The sequence below is a fragment of the Coregonus lavaretus genome, assembly GCF_964263955.1.
Source record: "Coregonus lavaretus genome assembly, chromosome: 37".
NCBI lineage: Eukaryota > Metazoa > Chordata > Actinopteri > Salmoniformes > Salmonidae > Coregonus > Coregonus lavaretus.
In genome coordinates, this window is record NC_140024.1 from 17,553,879 (window position 1) to 17,569,599 (window position 15,721).

Below are 15,721 nucleotides of genomic sequence, written 5' to 3' on the forward strand. Positions count from 1 at the left end.
CAAGGAGGCCTACAAACCTGACTCAGTTACACCAGCTCTGTCAGGAGGAATGGGCCAAAATTCACCCAATTTATTGTGGAAGGCTACCCGAAACGTTTGACCCAAGTTAAACAATTTAAAGGCAATGCTACCAAATACTAATTGAGTGTATGTAAACTTCTGACCCACTGGGAATGTGATGAAAGCTGAAATAAATCATTCTCTCTACTATTATTCTGACATTTCACATTCTTAAAATAAAAGTGGTGATCCTAACTGACCTAAGATAGGGAATCTTTACTAGGATTAAATGTCAGGAATTGTGAAAAACTGAGTTTAATTGTATTTGGCTAAGGTGTATGTAAACTTCCGACTTCAACTGTATATTGCATTCTACCATTTCAATTGTAAAATAATCTGCCGAATGTTCTGATGGTACACTATCAACAACCTAAAACCTTTGCCTATTGTGTAAATAGTCTAAGCTTATTAACCTATGAAATAAATAGAAGAGCTCCAGCCTTTGTTCTAGAAGGGTTCGGTGGTGGTGACAGATGCTGGTGTGGTTGTGTAATATCTATGATTATACAAAGGGTGGGTCTAATCCTGAATGCTGATTGGTTTAAACTGTATTCCAGCCGGTGTCTATTCCACAAATTACCAGCGGCTAAATCTATGACGTTAAATGCCTATTTACTCTGTTCCATCTGACTGTGCAATCCACTGTCTCATCAACCCAGCCAGGCACTTTATAAACTTGATCTCCACTATAAAAAGCATCTAGACATTATCTCACATTTCTTTTAGACTAACATTTAGTTTTCAACAGCGGAGATTTGTATAAACCTTGCTGTCTGTCTCCGACATTTGCAACATTGTTTCAATATTCAAATTCGATCTCCTGCTGTCCCATAGTATTGAACTTGTCGGGACGAGACAGACAGGCAGGCAGCGTTTCTCAGCCAGTCGAAATCATGAATCAACTGGCATCATTTTTATGGATATATACAAAGAAATTTCAATTAAATAAAGGTCAAACAAAGTGCAGCTAGTTTGCAGTCTTTCCAGCTTCAGTTTGAAGTGATTGTGTTAGCTGTGTTGTTGGCTAGCTCCTCTGAACAACAGTGTCCTGATGAATGAGCACATTTTCTATGCCAGGCGAAATCGCGCCTCATTAGCTCAATGTATCCAAATAAATGTCAATATGGATGTATCCAAATAAATGTCAATAGAAAACAGCTTGAACAAATGCAAAATGAGGCTACTTTGCTGTTATTCTGGCTACACCTTTTGACGTGACTGTAAATTAGCCGTAGTTGGCTAATTAGCAAGCAAGGGAGAATAACGTTGCCAGCCAGTATTGCGATGGAACATTTAGAATGAACGACTGGGTTGCGTCCATAGATGCAGAACAAAAAGACTGAACGACTGGGTCGCGTCTCTAGCAACCAAACTGATAGAACTAACGACCAGCCATCTTGGGTAGCAACCCTAGATTTGTGTCAGGACTATATCTTGTGGAAGGATGAAATAGTATGAATAAATTCAACAAAATAAAGTTTTTAATGAAAATATGTCAATCATTATTTGAATATGTTGCTAACCCCTTGTATAAAAGTGATAATGCCCTCAAAGCCAGTGTTTGGAGGATATATTGGCACGGTTTGCCGGCCCTAGACTTCGCCTCGGGCCTAACACCACCTGTGCCAATATATCCTCCAAACACCGGCTTCTCGGGCATTAGCACTTAAACAATAGGACATACCTAGGACAAAAGAGTAAAAGTGACTCAATCAACTTTAATTGGCAACACCCGTAATATGATTGGGAGCAGAGAAGGCTTGACTGTTGATACATATTTTTTTTACCCATATAATGTAAAGGCACGGGGAGGACAGGCAGTGATTCAATATTGACCTACAAGTTAAACTACAGTTAGCCAACAGCCATACGACTGTAATGGCCACAGGCGTCAAGAAACCCTGTTGTAAATTGGTCGTTCTGTACGCTTATAGTTCTTCAGTGCTCTATATATGGCCTGTCTTTTTAAAAACTGATTTCATTAGACACCAATAACCCCCTGATTTGGGACAGAGAACAAATTCGGTTGGACACACAATTGTATGCATATTTGAATATAATGCCGGCACTTCATTCCTTAGTGGTTGGTTTTCAACATATGCACACACACATATTACTAGCAAGAAGATGATTTCTCATAGCAGTCCCTTTACCTGACTGTTAAGACCAGCCGGAAATATCTACATAATGACCGCTGCGGTTTAAATTCTCACCCATACACTAAAAAACCTACACAATGGCTAGGGTTTGCAATAGGGTCATAAGGTGTTCAGGGGCTTGTTTTAAGGTAAGACAAGAGCAGAGAAAACTGCTGCAGTCCTTAGAACTAAATAAGACAACGTCTTTTCATGTATGCTTGTGTAACAGTAACCCTGGATCTGAAACACAAAATAGGCACATCTATGGACACAATCATTGCTCAGTTGGGGAAGAGGGTCAGACAATTAAGGCATTTTCTTGCCAGTCCCCCCTGAACTCCAATTCTTCCAGTTAATATGTCTTTAAAGTACAGGGAGAGGACTAAGCTCTTTCCACAACAAAAGCAGAGCCGTAAATATTCTGTGCGCACATGGACATATAAGGCAGATTTAACGCAGTGAAATATTAGTAAAGTGAGTGAAAAAGTAATTTGATATACATTTATAATAAGTAAAATATAAAAAAAGAATTTACACTGTACACTGTATCAATTCCAATTTAAATGAGACAGACGGGAAGGATAAGTGTGACTTGTTTGTTATGAACTATGTGGTGTCTTCACAAGTGGCAGGGGCAGCTTGTACAGCTCTGTGGTATACCAGGTAAGACCACCTGATCTGGAAGCAGTTCAGAATTGTTCTGAGAGCAGATCACATAGGCGCTGTGACACAGTATCTCTGCTTGTCCTTAGTGTTAAGCGGTACATCTGAAAAAATGGAAGGAGAGAGGGGTTAAATAGGTGGGTCAAATGCATTGTCTGGATATTGAAAACTCCTTTCAACCACCATTTAAGAAAGAGGAAAGAGTTGGTGACATGGTCCTGGGGTGGAGAGTAATTCTCACTGGAGGGAGGTGAGGTCTACATACCTGTGCTTGAGTATTAGGCTCCAGTCTCAAGAGGCAGCCAACCTGGGTGGTCTTCGTATGGATGACACCAGCGCCCACAAAGTTAGAGGGGTTCGGATCTACCCCATCCAGCAAAGCAGCACCAAACCCGATTATCTGGAAAACAAAAACAGACACCAGATCAAGGTTAAGACTATCGACAACACATCCCAACATGCTGACAAGACTGTGCACCATCGTGCACATGTTGATTTTGTCAATTCACACCAGACGCGATCAGGACATGCAGGTTGAAATATCAAAACGAACTCTGAACCAACTATATTCATTTGGGGACAGGTCGAAACACATTAAACATGAATGGACAATTAGCTAACTAGCTTGCTGTTGCTAGCTAATTTGTCCTGGGATACAAACATCAGGTTGTTATTTTACCTTTAAAAGCACAATATCCTTTTTTCCCTGGATCTTTGTAGAATTTTGAGTCACACAAAATCGTGTGTTCTCTACTCCGACAACTCATCCACGGATAAAAGGAGAAACCTAGTTAGTTTCTAGTAATCTCTCCTCCTTCAGTCTTCTTCTGTGGACTTTATATGGCAGTTGGCAACCAACTTTAAGGTGCATTCCCACCAACTGGACTAGAACGTGGACCTCAGTTCAGCTTTCAATCACCCACGTGTGTATATACACTCCTGAAAACCAATGAGGAGATGGGACAGGCGGGACATGCAGCACGTCAAAAATTGAACCAAGTTCAATTTTTGTGCCTAGCTACGCAGACGCTCGTTGACGCGTGCGAGCAGTTTGGATGAAATCATTGAATAACGTGTGCACATTTATTTTGCAAGGCTCAACACCTTGTAGAGTCCATGCCACGCAGGAGGTGTGGTCACCATGTTACACAGCATTGCTAGTGAAGTCAGGTGACCTTCATGCAGTTTCTCACTTCCGTCTTTCATTTCTATCAACAAAATCTACTTATCAGGTGTATATTTTGAATAAAGAAAGGGCTGATGAACATACAAAAAACAATGAACTAATCCAACTGTTGTGCTGCTACTAGGCAACCCACACAAGTCAAGAGAAAATCTCCATAGCAATTGTAATCATAAAGGGATCTCACCTTGGCTTTGGTAACCTCTGTGTCCATGGAATGCTTTGCTTTGAAGATCTTTTGTACCTCTTGCTGAGGTCTGCGGGTAGAGAAAGTCCAAGTCATATACCACTAGCAGCTTCGCCCTCAGCGGTTAAGGATGTGTAACTACACTAGGTTTTACCTTATTGCTGAAAGACGGAAAATAGCTACAAATGTATTTCCATGTGAACGTGTTGACATCCTTGCACAATTTTCACATTTAGTTGCATTTTATTAAAATGCATTAGACTAAGATGTATTTCACTGATCTGTACTACCTACTACAGAGATGCCTTGATTGCATACAAGAATCAATATTTGGTAGAAGCACTTTCTGGAATACCGGTGAATCGTTTATTAGTCACCACAGACTTTGCACACACTCCTGGGAAAACATTGATCTATTCCTCTTGGCAACGTTTCTCAAGCTCTAATGGAATACTTTCACAAGACACTGTGTACCTATTCTGTTGGCAAATCCTTCACATTTAAATATATAGTGAGAGATAGTACAAACTATTTATATCAATATTTGCACATGCAGGCCAATCTGAATGAATGAACCCTTTTGTGTCCTCGGAATACGAGGAGGAGTAAACTGATAGTGTCCATATTAAAAGAGAGAGAAAGATGTTGTGATATATGACCAAGTATATAGCAGAGATATGTTTCCTTACGCTCCAAGTTGTTTCCAGCGCTGAAAGAAGTCCTGCGATGTCATCTCTGTAGGCTGGAAGAACTTGTTCAAAGTAATAGGCAGTTTAACAGCAATGTTCTGGAGTGTTCCACCGTACCTGTGGGTAGAAACAGGAGTGAAACAATGTTCAATAACTGGGAAACAAATACAGTAGCATTTCCTTGTTTTTTTGTGATATCCAATTGCGAACTTGTCTCATCTTTGCAACTCCCCAACGGGCTCGGGAGAGGCAAAGGTCGAGTCACGCATCCTCCGAAACATTACCCGCCAAACCACGCTTCTTAACACCCGCCCGCTTATCCCAGAAGCCAGCTGCACCAATGTGTTGGAGGAAACCCTGTTCAACTGACGACCGATCACGGCCGGTTGTGACACAGCCTGGGATCGAACCCGGGTCTGTAGTGACGCCTCAAGCATTTGCCTTAGACAGCTGCGCCACTCAGGAGGCCCCCTATAGTAGCATTTCCAACAATGTTCATGCAAACATTTATCACCAACCTGGCAAATAGTTGCACCCTGAAACACACACTCCGATATGCAATGTATTGAGCATATAAAAAGGAAGAAAATACATTCTTACCTAAACTGGATGTTGAGCACTGGTGCATCCACAAAGTCAGACACACACTCAATGTTGAGTATCTGCTGGAGTTGTGCACCCCCGTCCACAGTGGGGTCTGCAGGCTTGGCATGGACATTCAGTTGTAGGGGAACAGTTAAGAAAAAGGCCCAATAGGGAGAAATAAACAGCCACCCCTAGACTATTCATAATATACACTGGGAGTGATTTATTAAAACAGCATACTGGTATTATTGATGAAAATGACATAACAGCTTCTAGTAAAGGATATGAGCCTGCAGAGTATCTTGGCAGACCACAGAGGCAGCGAAATTCATGAACTGGGTTGATGTCTTGTTACCAAAGAACACATACATCCGACCTATATGTTAGAAAACAAGAGAATGAATTAAAACCTAAAGATCTAAGGGTCAAAACCTGATCATAATCACACTTAGGTGCATATGTATTTTTGCTGAGGCCTACTCACCCAGATTCTGTCTGAATTCAGACTTCAGGCCGATCTGGAGGAGCTGGTTCTCGTACAGGACACCATTGTTCTTGCAAACAAACCTGTAAGGGAATGGCGCAAGTGGTAAGCATCTCATATCTGGTATCTTGGGCTTAATGTACTGTATTGTCTCCCAGGATTGGATTCCAACCAGGATGCCAAGAGTCCCCCAGTGTACAGTAGGGATGTAACTAATGTCCCTTTCACCTGCGCAATCTGCTGTGAGCATGCAAGTGTTTTGAAAAGACTGCACTGATGACGTCTCTTACTTGTCTTCAGGTTCCTCTGCAGTGGGCAGAGTGGCGTTGGCATATGCTACTTGTGGAGTATTCGGCAGGAAACTGAAGCCAAGAGTGAGATGCACAGCGAGAATGTAAAGGGCGAGAGGAGCACATTCACACCAGGTTTTAGTAAGCTCAGGAGGGGTCAATGCAGTTAAAAAGCCCCTCCCTCCCTCCCTCTGATATTTGACCCACTGACACTCCTTACCTGGAGAAGTTCTCATCTGCAACAGGCCCCACTGCCACTGGTGTCTCTACAGGAAAGGCTGCTAGGTTTTCAGAGAAGACATCCACAAGCAGGCTTGCCCCCTTGGAGGCAAGAGGGGCAGAGTTTTGAGTGGTGATAGTGGAGGTGCTGCCCAGGCCAAGCAGGTCTGTGGAGGGAGTGGGGGATGCGGCCACCTTAGGAGAGGTAATGGTCACAGTTACTTCACTTCGGAAGGTCAGGATCTGAACCAGTAAACCGCTCCAATAGGTCTTACGGTTAAAAAAATCGCTGATGAAAGTACAGAGCAGTGCAACACACACAACATGCAAAACAAAACAAACCTCTGGGGGGGGATCTGTAATTATTAGGACTATACTTAGGACTCAACAATAAACAGAAAAAAACTGTATATACTGCAAAGTAATCAAGCTCACACAAAAGCAATGCGTCATCTTAGCATCTGGAATTGTCTTTATTCCGTAAGCAGATCAGATTACATGATCTTGTTAGGACAGTGTATTAAGGTTAGGGAAGTGACAAGTGAAAAACCCAGCATGAGCATCCAAAACAACCAGAACCTGAAAGAGGGGCCCAGCAGGGAGCAGCATGGGGACAGCAGAGGCCTGAGGAGGCACGGGGGTGAGGGGGGCCTGCAGTAGGGAGGAAGAGGAGACCGGACGTGGCCGGTTGGTGGGGGGTGCAGTCGAGGCGGGGGCCAGAAGATCCCCAACAAGCGAGAGAGGAGAGCTCTAATGAAGAGAGGAGGAAACGGTGAAGGCAGGACAGAACGAGAGAGCTGAGGAGAGTTATGGAAAAGACCAGGACAGAAAAATAGGAAATGTAGGCAGGAGAGGAGGAAAAGGAGGCTCTAATAAGTAAACAACACAGGACAACAGTAATACCTTGGCATTTGTGGTAGTGCTGCTGTGGTCTGCAGTACCCCCATTGACACTGCGTTCTTTGCGGTTCTCATCCAAATCGGGATGCAGGTTTCCTGGTCCCTTCTTCCTCTTGAGTTTGGCCAGTATAGAGGACTCCCTCTCAGGGAAGGGAGGCATCTCCTCCAGCACCGTGGCCTTGACGGGAGCACAGAATGAATGGGGAATGAAGGGAGTGACCTGTGGTGGAGGAACTGGAGGCTCTACAGAGTATCCTTTTCTGAATTTCAGTCTATCTACCAACAAAGATTTTCTGTGGGTTGTATTCTGAAACAACTAAAAACCAAATGTGTGTAATATAAATGTTTTGTTTTTAATTGCATTAAATGTAAAGTGTAAATCTTGCCCAACTGCTATCTCGCTGCCATAGAGGACCACAATGGAAATAAGCATTCAGGCTTTATTGTCTTTTTATGCTAGATCATTTCTAATGCATGTAATGTTGTCTCCGGCTAGAGCATTCTACTACTTTTAACTTTCTAATAAATGCAATCAATCAATCAGGCTTATGATGGCACGAAGGCAGGGTGGAATGTCACCGACCAGTATGTCAGTGCTGGCAATGCAGCTGAGGCGCAGGTACTCCACAGCACGCTGCTGTAGCTCAACGTCTGCGTTGCGGAGCTGGCTGTCTGAGCGCAACACCTCCTGGATGGTACCCTTCACCTCAGGGAACAGGTTGATGAACTTGATGTAGGCAGAGAGCAGCAAAGCCCGGGTGGGTACCGAGCACAGGTGAAACTTGGAGTGGAGCAGGTCAAACTGGATGAGTGGACTAAGGAGTCAGAGCAAGAAGGACACAGTCAACGGATGACACACAGTGAGTGATGCCTGTTCTCAGCTCCAAAATATATTATTGACTGTACATTTCTCCAACTCAGAATAACAGTGGATCACTGAAATATATGGCATTGATTGGTTACTAACCTTGACCTTGAATCTCCTGCTATCAAGTTCCCAAACTCCCCTAGAATGTACCCTCCGACCTTCACCAGGTTCTCATGGCAGGCCGGGGCCTGGAGTGCCTGTGGAAAGGAAAGAGAGTCAGAGTTATGTATGAAATAGGATAATAGATTGGAGTGGGTGGGGACTTGGGAGCAACACAACAAACGGTATCAAGCGAATCCCACACAAACTCCAACCAGAGTGGAGGGATACGGGGCTGAGAGCATATCAGTCACCAGATCTTAACATGCACATGAGGGCATTCCCATGATGGGTATGTCATGAAGTTGAGATTCAATCTGGGCAGACCAACATGTGGGGTAGCAAGTCTGAACATGGGGACAAAGGTGACTATAAAACAAAACAAAGCTGAAACTATGGTGGAATTGACTAAAGGAAAAATGGGAAGGTGTTTCACTGGTTCGGAAAGGATGTATATCTGCAGTAGACATCAATGTATCTGATGTCAGAGTATGCAGTGGTGGAGGAAATGGGCAATGAAACTGAAGAGGAGGGAGGGCTCGAGACTACACATCCACAAAACTGGGATGGAGGGATGGAGCAGCAGTCTGCATCGGTCTGTTTTAGGATCTTACAGTGACCTACCAGTGAGAGACAGAGACAGACACAAGCAGAGAGACTGAAGAGAGAATCAAGTCATCTCATATTGCTGAACCAAAGCGGGCTCAGTTTCCTCCCTGAGAAGACAAAGACAGGGTTAGTGGTGAATAGTGAATGACACTCTCCATCCCCCTGACCTCACAGGTCACATCCAAGCAGGCAGAGCCTGTGATGAGCATCGGAAGTGAGCTGCTTGAAACTAATATGATTGAGGAAACAAACCTACACTAGAACAGAAGCACCATTAGTAAATCCAGACAGACAAACATTAGGTTACTATGAGTTCGGTAGATTTTCCCCCCATGGCTCAGTTAAAAATAAAATAAGCACCTCGAACACTGTCTTGGCAGCATAACCTTGCACTTCATCTCTGTTGATGACGATCTGGATGACGCGGTACCAGACCTCGTCACTGACATAGTCCCCAGCGAAGCGGATCAGGTTGAGGATGGTGTCAACATACCAGGTGTAGTCAACTGCATACTTCTCTGCCAGGATTGCCACCTTTAGCACCTGTGGTGAGAGGTTGTCTTATCAGATCAAAGAACGATTAACAACAATGCCATTCATGTTTTTATTTAGTTCTGAGGAATGTATTATTCTAAATGACATCAGTGGCATTTAAAACATGAAGCTATCATAACGAACTTTTGGTTGGTGAAATTAGAGAAATATTAGAGAAATGGTTAGATGCTGGCCTAGAACTCACTATCTCCTCTCTGATGGAGTAGTCTGCAGTCTCCAGGTAGCTGAGCATCTCTGCTACAATTTGTTTGGAGTTGCTGCGGTCACACATGGCATAGAGCAGGTCCACAGCACGCTGACGCACACTGACATCTCTCTCTGTCTGCAGGATTCAACCAGGTCAAACACAAACATCAGGACTAAGGCAGAGTCACACTAACAGGAACAAAACAGACACAGCCATACATACAGTATATACTGAAGAAGACACTGCAATACTAGGATTGGCAGATGTAGCTTCTGAATGCAGGTACAGGTGTGTTAGCGTACTTTGAGGGCATTTATGACCGTCTCGATATGTGTCTTAACGGCCTCATGGGAGAACTCAGAGCTGGCTAGGGTGCACATGCTCTCCAGGGCTAGGTAGCGCAGGTTAGTCTCCCGGTGCAGGAGGAACTGGCCCAGCTGGTTACAGGCCCGCACCAACAGAGTGGGCTCGCTGTGGGGAGAAAGACAGACATTGGTGCCATTGTCACAAGGACAGTCCAACTCAACACATACAAACTGCCTTTCTTGAATACATTGGTCCTCCGTAGCTGCTGCAACTGCGAGAGAGACTGACCTGTCATGGTGGATGATTAGACTGATGGCCTCAAACAGCACAGCGTTCTTAGCGTTGGAGTGCTGCACCTTCTTTGACTTGGGAGGCTCCTGGGCCTTGTTCAGGATGGTTTCCAGACACTCCGTCAGACGGCCCCGGATCGCACCATCCTCTGTGGGGACAGGAAAGGGTGAGGAAGGGTGCCACAGATGAAAGGACAACTATGTTCATCCCGTCAACACTACAGTCCTTTTCTGAGTAATATTATGTTCATACAGTCAAACACCACACGCAGGTCCTCATGCTCACACAGCTTCTTACCAGGCGGTGGATAGCACTGTAGGAGACGCAGGAGCTTGACAGAAAGCCAGGGAGCTGCAACAAAATAGTAGGTGTAGTCCTGCAGGTCAGTGGAGGCCGAGGAGACGATCTAGAGAACAGGAGGACATGAGACATGACTAACACATTACGCCTCAAGCAAACAACTGACTAATATCTAAGGTTTATAATGATATTCAATGGTCAAAAGTAGACATTGGACAAAACCTGAAATAAAACGTGATATATTGATGAAAGAAATGAAAGAAAAGCCCTGCACACTGCCATATGCCCACCCTGCTGAGTCTGGCTACAGCCAAGGAGACAGAGGTCTTGAAGTCCTCTGGGCTCTTCTGTGCCAGTGTGGTGATCAGGCTGGTGGCAGCGGTCACCACACCCTGCGGAAAAGGGAAGTAATACAACTGCCATTACACACAAACAGCTAATCATTAGCATTACACTATACACAAACAAATCCCAGAATATTGCAATGTTTTTCCCTCATTACGCACACAAAATATTAATTTGTCTCAAACATAGCCCTAACAATGAAGACAGAGAAAGTCATGGTGAAAGAATCCTCTCATCCACACACCACCCATCCAAATCTTCCTCACTAACACCAAAGGTCCACAGTCCTCTCATAATAACCCCTGAACCCATGGCAGGCCGTACCAAGTGCTGGTCATTGAGTAGATGAACCACCCGGGCGGTCCACTCCCCCATGGGCACTAGGTCTGGAGAGGTCCTGTTGAGACGCAGTAGGCACAGGGCAGCACTCTGCTTCACACTGTCCATGGTGTCCCTGCAAGACAAACCCTTGCAAATTATGACAGCACATCAGCATCACTTAACTGGCACATAGCTTAATGTTTTTTACAAAGAGGCCTGACTGACTGAAAGTTACAGCCTCAATGTTAAACTGACAGAGAGGGTACCTCGGTCATTAGGCTAAGTCTGCTCCACACCACTACCCTTTCTTACCCAGCCACCAGGATGCGGGGCACCTCAGCTGCAAAAGCCTCAGCCATCTCCCTGCTGCCCACATTGGCAATGCAGTGCAAGGCCAGGTTCATGAAAGTGGGATTCCTGCTGGACAGGTCATTCTTTATGGCATTGTTGATAAGGCTGATGAGGTCACTGTTTGAGTTGACCAACACTGAGATGAACAGGTAACCCTGTGGAGTTGGATAGAAACAAAGGGTTTATCAAACCTGAAAGGAATTAAAGGGAAGTAATCATAATAGTTTAACATAAACCTTGAGAATAGATTGTGGTATAAACAATGTTTTTTGTCCAATCAGATACATAACTTAATCCACTCACTTACAGTCATGCAATCAAATTCAAAGACCTTCTTTACTCACAATTTGTTTCTCTGTGTACTTGTTGGAACTGAGCAGGTTGACTGCCTCCATGTGGCCAAAGTCGATGTCATGGCCAAGAAGGAATATGAAAAGCAGCTTGCACACATATTTCTTCTTACTGTATCCATCTAGTGCTTTATCCCCTGCAGCAAAATAGAAAGGTTGCTGTCATGACTATGAAGATTTAAAAGCAAAAAAAATAGGAAAAAAGTCAAACTGGAAGGAAATACTTTTAAGGCAAGCCAAGTCACCATGACTGATCACGTGTTTGAGAGCACGGAGCTTTAGTGTTACTCTCTTTTAAAATGAATCCTAATCTGAAGCACGGAGGCCTAAAAGAGCAACATGCTAAGCACTCCTATTCTGGGAACAAAAACGAGAAACCTACTTAGGAATAGATATGAGTACGACATTCCATGTTGCTAGGTAAATCAATCCCACAACCAACTGTAGTGGAGGAGAGGGTGAGTCAGCACCACAAGACAAAAGCTGAGTGCAGCACTTTTTTCACCATGGTGAAAGAGGACAAATGGAGGGAGGCCAAATGAGTGCAGCTGTGCAATGAAAATAATGACAGATTCAGAACGTTGCACGAATAAATAAAGAATGTCCAATGCCGCTTACAGGAAACCTGGAAGTGCGCTACCAAATGCAGACCAACGCACATTATAGCATGAAGAGCTGCAACAGCATTCTGAAAGTGGGAATGGGGGTTTACTGTAGCCCCCACCAGTCTGGAACCCCTCCTCTACTGTGTGTGGCGACGTTGTCCCGTGAGAGAGATTAGGAGGGGCTCTACATTAAGGATTAGTTGGACACTGCATAAGGAGTTTCTCTAAGATAAGGCTATAATTTTCTCTTTCTCTCTTTTCTGAACTTTCTGCGTAAACTAAGTATTATCTGGTTCAAAGTAAGATAAACATGAAGATGTTTACATCACAATCATAAAACCTTTCATGAATGTGTGTATGGTGAGAGTGAGAGAGAGAGAGAGAAAAAGAGAATAAAGGAGCAAGAGAGAGGAGGAAGAGAAAAAAGAGATTTTCTGTAGAGCTCCACAGGAAGTTCCTCTGGAAAACAGGGGAAAGGATTCCAGCCTGCTGACATACTGTGCCCCCCTCAGCTTCCTGACAGAACAGTTGACTCAATTTACATTTACATTTTAGTCATTTAGCAGACGCTCTTATCCAGAGCGACTGACAGGAGCAATTAGGGTTAAGTGCCTTGCTTAAGGGCACATCGACAGATTTTTCACCTAGTCGGCTCGGGGATTAGAACCAGCGACCTTTCGGTTACTGGCACAACGCTCTTACCCACTAAGCTACCTGCCAACTCTCCTTGTCCGGCTATGCCCTTTAGCTTCTCCTTGCCTCACTGAACTTGAATATAGCCCATCTCTGGGGGTAGTTAGGGACCGTCAATAAATTATACAATGTAAAAGGGACAATATTTTATGCATTTCTACAATTTATAGTTGGTTTGAGGTCTTTATGTCATTGAAATTTGGAGGTACTGACCTTTTAAAAATATTGTCCCATGTTCCATAGGGATATCGAATGTGAAACCAAGTTGACCATGGGTGTTACGATTGGGTCATGTGCAGCTGTGCTCCAAATTAATGATAAGCGTACTTGGGTGCTGCCAGCTCTGGGCAGTACCCTTCATTCCATGACATAACATTTTTTCCTATCATCTCGCAAATCTCAGTTTTGGACAAGACTGACTTTATGACCAAACTTATCCTATTTACACTGTAGTAAATTTTGACACTAGAATACATTTTCAAAATAAGAAGTTGCTTTTTAGGGGGAGTCGTTCTTTAACCAAATAGCCTGCCTCAGTGGTAGCCTAAGTATTCCATCAGTTTGGAAGGCAAGCCTTTCCATACAAATGTGTTGTTTCATGATACAAATGAGCTGGCCCATAAGCCCCTCAAAAGCAACTTTGCAGATAGGCCCTACATGTTTTCTACCCACCAAAACACAAGTCACCTGATGTTATAGGAGCCACTATCCATTTTCACTTTGGAACAGCTGACTTATTTTAGACAAGATGGAACAGGTGGTAGAGAAAACACTTCTGACATTCAGCGTAGCTACATATCTGCATGGTGATCTCCAGTAAATGACTAGTGTCAGTTCCCACAAACTTTATGTTGAACCTTCAGACACCAAAGTGTGTTCACACCCAGATTTAAAGGCCTTTGCTTGGCTTACCTTTAAATTTTGAGCGGATGTTGGCCAACTCTTTGTTAATTCTCTTGATCTCTGCTTCTTTACTTTTACCTGAAATGGAAAATAAAACGTGTTATATGTTCAATGTCATCTGTATAGTCCATAAACTCTGCAGTTGCAAGACTGAACTACAGCACTTGCAGAACGGAAAAATAGTTTGACTGTACCACAGTACTCATAGACTGGGCTAAATTATTGATTGTTTCTTTTATTTTCTGCAAAGTATGTGTATTGATGTGCCTATGCACCATGAACTGGGGAGGTGAGGTCAGGAAATAAATTGGATGCCCTTCAGGAGCAACGGTCTTAGTAGTAGGATGCCTAAATTACAGCATGGATTTAGGTCAGGAGAGCATACCTGGGTCGGGAGGAACAGATCCAGACCTACAGTTTAGGATCAGTTTGTCTGCATGGATCTGTAGCCTGCCTCATTCACACCTACATTGAAGTTATGAAAAGTTGGTCATCTTCACTGTCTCTATGAATTAAGGCAAGGAAACTAGTGCTCTAAATAGACTAATTTGCTCACGGAGCACATTTAGACTTCCATGGCTCTAGTCTAGGTGAATGTTCCCAGTCCAACCACCACAAAACCCTGCACTGCAGCTGGGTTTCTTGATGGTAGTGTATGCAATCCAGCTACTAGTGTTGTTGTCGGAGGAATACATACTCATTCATAGACAGAGCATGATGATAGTTGCTAGAGAAAAAGTTAGCTAATTAGCCAGCTAGTTAGTCAACATGTGTATAGGTAGCTAGCAAACTAGTTTGCTAGCAGATTATAGCCATCACCAAATAAAACGGTGTAACACCAGCCAGCCAAAATGATTAAAGTTACCATGCCATGTTTTATTTCCTGACTCTGCGCTGTGTGACCCACGCCCATTAGCTAGTTTGCCAAACTAGCTAGCTAGTTTAGCATGACATTAAACCAGCTAGTTAGCTAAGTATAACTAGTAAAAGCTTGAATTGGCTGTCTGTGTAGCTAGCTATTTACCTTTATTTCAGTTTGGAAATTTGCTTAGGAAAACATAATTAGCTACCGTCCTTAGCGGGCTATTTTTGCTTCAATCTAGCTAACGTTGGCTAGCTATCATGGCTAACGTCAGTTTGTTAACTACCGTTAACTGACGTTGGCAGGTTAGCTAGTTGGAAGGCAACAAGTTACGTTTTTTGTTAATTAAGTAGCTAGCTGTTTAAACATGGAGCGCGTGTGCCTTTACGTAGCTTGTTTTATAGCTAGCCTTGCATTCCTCTCAAATGAAATGTAGCTAGCTAAGCTAGCAGCTACTAGTGGCTAATCAACAGGTCAACATCATCTACTCACAGTTCCTTATGTCGGATATAAACACAGCGAGGCCACGCATTCCATCTCCTTTAGAGACTGCAGGCATTTTGTTAAACTCGATATATATATATTTTTTTAACCTATTCTCTGCAGTCAGACCGTAAATAAACTCTATTTCAGCTGTTCGGGAGTAGGTTTCTGTTAAAGAGGCGGAGACATGCCCAGA

The 15,721-nt window shown here is 43.6% G+C and overlaps 1 protein-coding gene across 1 annotated transcript; it reads right to left on the reverse strand.

Moving 5' to 3' along the window:
• Positions 1-1,758: 1,758 nt before the first annotated feature.
• On the reverse strand, positions 1,759-15,701 carry LOC311111111 (AP-2 complex subunit alpha-2-like). The gene is made up of 23 exons (XM_084153784.1): positions 15,535-15,701; positions 14,190-14,258; positions 11,974-12,116; positions 11,591-11,784; positions 11,282-11,411; positions 10,903-11,004; positions 10,610-10,718; positions 10,310-10,460; positions 10,018-10,186; positions 9,713-9,850; positions 9,334-9,516; positions 8,365-8,462; positions 7,981-8,212; positions 7,402-7,575; positions 6,500-6,693; positions 6,280-6,351; positions 5,990-6,072; positions 5,792-5,881; positions 5,521-5,644; positions 4,921-5,037; positions 4,232-4,301; positions 3,127-3,261; positions 1,759-2,965 (listed from the first exon to the last, which is right to left on the reverse strand). The coding sequence occupies exons 1-23, from the start codon at positions 15,599-15,601 to the stop codon at positions 2,888-2,890; spliced, it is 2,922 nt and encodes a 973-aa protein (XP_084009910.1). The 5' UTR covers positions 15,602-15,701; the 3' UTR covers positions 1,759-2,887.
• Positions 15,702-15,721: the final 20 nt, after the last annotated feature.

What these genes read in the sequence shown, in the direction of transcription:
- LOC311111111 (XM_084153784.1), bottom strand. Translation starts at nt 15,601, where the DNA reads ATGCCTGCAGTCTCTAAAGGAGATGGAATGCGTGGCCTCGCTGTGTTT. An exon ending in ACTCCATCAGAGAGGAGATA is followed by an intron (nt 9,517 to 9,712) that starts GTGAGTTCTAGG and finishes CTCTCACCACAG; the next exon opens with GTGCTAAAGGTGGCAATCCT. An exon ending in GTGCTCAACATCCAGTTTAG is followed by an intron (nt 5,038 to 5,520) that starts GTAAGAATGTAT and finishes TTCTACCCACAG; the next exon opens with GTACGGTGGAACACTCCAGA.